Genomic DNA, 4,774 nt, shown 5'->3' on the forward strand with positions numbered 1-4,774 from the left:
ATGGTTCAGGTGTAGTATCTATGGTTTGCGTGTAGTTGCTATGGTTCAGGCAGGTGTAGTTTCAATGGTTCAAGTGTAGTTTCTATGTTTTTGGTATCGTTTCTATGGTTTCATTGTAGTCTCTATGGTGCAGGTGTAGTATATATGGTTTGCGTGTAGTTGCTATGGTTCAGGTGTAGTTTCTATGGTTCAGGTGTAGTTTCTATGTTTTCGGTGTAGTTTCTATGGTTTGAGTGTAGTTTCTAAGGTTCAGGTGTTTTCTCTTTGGGGGCAAAATAAATTAAAAAAACACATGCTCTTTATAGAAATAATTACAAATACAACCAGGTAGAGTGGAGCAAGTAAATACAGCAGCAGAGTGAGGAATTGTGGTCAATTTGTCCTCCAGTAGTCTAAGCCTATAGCAGTGTAACTAAGGGATAGCTGAGGAAACCCAAGCCAACCCTAACTATAGGATTTATCAAAAAAGAAAGTCTTAAGTCCAGTCTTAAAACTGGACAATGTGTCAGCCTCACGGACAGAAACTGGAAGTTGGTTCCACAAGAGAGGAGCCTGATAACTGAAAGATCTTCCTCTCATTCTACTGTTGGGAACTCTAGGAACCACAAGTAAACCTGCAGCCTGTGAGCAAAGTGCTCTGTTGCTCTGTTGCATTGCTCTGCAACATGAAAGAAAAATAACTTGAGTTTTTTTTATTTGGTTACAGCATTTTCTGATAAACAGCTGCTATAATGAAATTTACTCTCAGTGACTGTAGTCATTTAATGTAAACTCAAAGGTTATTAAAAAAATGATCAGACAGAACAGGACTTTGAGGAAGCATTACTAAGTTATTAAACTTGATGCCATAATTCAGAACCAGGTCAAGAGTGTGATGATGAGAATGAGTGGATGTTTGGACATTTTGGGTAAAACCAATTGACTATTAAATTATTAAAGGCTATATTTAATCTATAACATACAACATCTGCATGAATATTAAAACTCTATCAAGACTATCAGTATTCAGTATAGGTCAGATGAAAAGTCAAAAAGATTTAGACAAAAACTGAGAATAATTAGAACTGAATTAAAAATATATTTACATTAAATAGGGAAACCAGATTTCTCAGGGACATACTATATTGTGAAATTGCACTCAATTGCTAATTTTTATTATTTTGAGCTTACTGTTTTATACAGGGGCAGCACGGTGGCGCAACTGGTAGAGCTGCTGCCTCTCAGCGAGCAGGTCCCTGGTTCAAACCCTGGTCCAGGGGCCTTTCTGGGTGGAGTTTGCATGTTCTCTCCGTGCATGCGTGGGTTTTCTCAGAGTGCTCCGGTTTCCTCCCACAGACCAAAAACATGCATGTTAGGCTGATTGGTAACTCTAAATTGTCCCTAGGTGTGAATGAGAGAGTGAATGGTTGTTTGTCTCGTTTGTCTCTATGTGTCCCTGTGATGGACTTGTGACCCATCCAGGGTGTACCCCGCCCCTCGCACAGTGATTGCTGGACATGGACACCAGCGACCCCCGTGACCCAAAATGGAATAAACGGGTAAAGATAATGGATGGATGGATGGATGTTTTATACAGTAGCCAGCATATGAATAAATACTTTGATGGTTATTTTAAGTTTAAATTTAATAGGAAGGTATTGAGGAAAATTTCACATACAATGAAGTTTTAATTACCGGTAAGTGCTATGTGTTGTCATCATTGTTTGTTCCCATACAATGGCAAAATTAGTTCTCTGCATTTAGTCGAATCAAATGTATTTGTATAGCACATTTAAAACAGGAACTGTTACCAAAGATCTTAACAAAAAGATCCCAGCATCAAATAAAAAAAGATAATTACAGAATCAGGAATAAAAACATAAAAACACAATGAAATAGTAAATCACATCACCCTGTGTTAAATGCAGTGAGTACAGGTGTGTTTTCAGGAGAGAGTTAAAAACAGAGTCTGAAGTGATCTGTCAAATGTTGAAGAGCAGATTGTTCCCATTTAACAATTTAACCCTTTGCACCTGGGATACACCCAGGTGGAGCAGTGGGCAGCTATGTAAGCACCCAAGGAACAATTAGGGATTAGGTGTCTTATTCAGAGACACCATGACGTGTGGACATGCAAGATGATTCACTTTATTTTAAAGTGCAAAACCTTCAACGGGTCCAAACTCCATGACTAACTACATGCACCAATCCTGATTCTTTTGCTGGCCTAAAACTTGATCCGCCCTACATTTGTTTGAGAAGAGAAGCGTCTGAGAGCATTGTGGATGTTTGTGAGTCGTTCGTTCACTTCATGAAAAATAAAAACGAATGTTTTGATTTTCAGCGACGGAGGAGAGCAAAGAGAACGACTCTTTTGGAAACTTCCTGAAGGAAAGAAAAGAAGTGGTTCAGCTGCGAAACAGGAAGCACGGGATGCCTGACGTGCCTTGACCTTTGACCCCTGACGTGGGTGCCCCACCCTGTTTTTTGAACACAGACTATAATCTGGATTTGGTCCAGTCTTTGTACAGGTGATCATGTGACTTTGACCGCAGTCGTTCAGCTGCTTCACCTTAAGAGGAACGTCACGTTTTTACAACAAAACTTCATTTTTGTTACGTTTGTTCGTTTAATAGCTGAAAGAGTTTGATGTGTAAAATAAAAGAGAGACTTAAGTTCTAAACTGGTTGCAGGATATTTTTTTTAGAAACCTGCAGGTCAGAGTAAAGCAAGAAGATCACCTGCAAATATTGTTGAAAATATCAGAATAGAACTTAAACACAACTAGAGAACTTGTATTTCCTGCAAAAATGCTGAAACCAGCTGCAAAGGTTTGGTGGCTAAACTGCTGATGTGAGGTTCATTTGAACATCTGACATTTGCTGAAAGCAGGAAAATAAAAGTGGAAAACAAAAGAAACACAGCCGAGAGGTGTTGAAACAGCTGAATAGAGCAGGAATATAGAAGTTAGTAGAATTAGCAGAATAAGCTAAAATGGGCAGAGAGAAGCTGAATAGATTGCAAAAAATCTGAAATGAGCAGAAAACCCCCCGAAATTAGCAGCTGAAATGCTAAAAAATAAAGCTGAAATTAGATGGACTGAAAGGAGTATAAAAAGTAGAAATTATTAGAAATACAGAAGGTGGAACAAAGAAAACAGAAAAAGCATCCTGATGCATGCTCAATAATCCAGGTAGAAAAATCCAAAAAAATTCAATCTGGTCCTCTGGACATTAAAAAAAACAAAAAAAAACAAAGCAAAAAAAGTCTAGAAACGTTTCGTCTCTCATCCAAGAGACTTCCTCAGTCTGAGGTGCTGTATTCAGCTCAGTCTCTTAAATAGCACCTTCTCAGAGTGGATCAACCAGTTTGCTGCTGACAACCAAAACCAGCTGATCACATGCTCAAGAAGGACCATCAGCCTAACAATGGATCATTAGCACACTGATGGCTGTTTACTATTCACAGAGGGCTGAGTGATACTAGCAATAACAGCATTGTAAGAGGGGGACAGTTGAACCCGGAGGCCTCCACCCCTGTTTAATGATGGACGATTTCTTTTCACAAAGATGGCCTCCTTTACTCCTCTCTCAAACCATCGTTCCTCTCTGTCCAGGATGTGAACATCTTCATCCTTGAAAAAGTGACCGCTGGCCTGGAGATGAGTGTAGACTGCAGAATTCTGGCCTGATGATGTTGATCTTCTGTGCTGGGCCATCCTTTTGGCCAGTGGCTGTTTAGTTTCCCCGATGTAAGACTGATCACAGCCCTCCTGACACTGAACAGCATACACAACATTACTCTGTTTGTGCCGGCGGACTGGATCTTTGGGATGAACCAGTCTTTGCCGTAATGTATTTTGGGGTTTAAAAGCCACTGGGACGTTATGTTTAGAAAATAAACGTCTCAGTTTCTCTGATACCCCCTCAACATACGGAATGACCACTGGTCTGGGTCTGGGTTCCTCCTTTTCACCTGATGGCTGACTGGAGTCCTGTTTGGGTTTCTTCTCTGCTTTCAGGAAGGCCCAGTTAGGATATCCACATTGCTCTAGAGCCTGTTTTGTGTAGGATTTCTCCTTCTGCCTGGCTCCCGAGCTAGTGGGGATGCTGTCTGCTCTGTGATACAGAGTCCTGATGACTCCTAACTTGTGCTCCAAAGGGTGATGGGAGTCAAACTGCAAATACTGGTCTGTGTGGGTGGGTTTGCGGTACACCTCGGTTTGCAAATGTCCTCTATCAGAGACTGAGACCTCACAGTCCAAGAAAGCCAACTTGCCATTTTTTACATCTTCTCGTGTGAACTTGATGTATTTATCCACAGAGTTGATGTGGTCAGTAAAATGTTGGACTTCCTGAGATTTAATTTTAACCCAGGTGTCGTCAACATACCTGAACCAATGACTTGGTGGTGTCCCGGAAAAGGACGTCAAGGCTCTCTTTTCTACCTCCTCCATGTACAGGTTGGCAACAATAGGAGAAACTGGAGACCCCATAGCACACCCATGTTTCTGCCTATAATATTGCTCCCCATATGTGAAGTAGGTTGACTGCAGCACAGTTTCAAGAGTTGACACAGTTGTTCTGTGGAAAGCGTGGTCCTGCTGCTCAGAGTGGTGTCTGATTTTAATCTTAAACTGACCACCTCTACTGCATCATCAACAGGAATGCACGTAAAGAGTGATGTGACATCAAAAGAGACCATTGTTTCATCAGTCTCCATGATGACATCCCTCACCTTATCCACAAAGTCCATGGTGTTCTGTATGTGGTGTTCTGAGCTGCCAACTAAAGGG

General features: G+C 41.0%; 1 protein-coding gene across 2 annotated transcripts in view; it reads left to right on the forward strand.

The window, feature by feature from the left end:
• gpn1 (GPN-loop GTPase 1) overlaps nt 1-2,642 on the forward strand; it is a 37,349-nt gene extending 34,707 nt beyond the window's left edge. For both annotated transcript variants that reach the window (XM_037697726.1, XM_037697727.1), the window contains one exon: nt 2,324-2,642. In XM_037697726.1, the coding sequence (XP_037553654.1) occupies nt 2,324-2,430 (107 nt within the window). In that variant the 3' untranslated portion in view covers nt 2,431-2,642. The remainder of the gene's footprint in view (nt 1-2,323) is intronic.
• Nucleotides 2,643-4,774: the final 2,132 nt, after the last annotated feature.

This window comes from Nematolebias whitei, chromosome 2 (genome assembly GCF_014905685.2).
Source record: "Nematolebias whitei isolate Nwh7 chromosome 2, NemWhi1, whole genome shotgun sequence".
Taxonomy (NCBI): domain Eukaryota; kingdom Metazoa; phylum Chordata; class Actinopteri; order Cyprinodontiformes; family Rivulidae; genus Nematolebias; species Nematolebias whitei.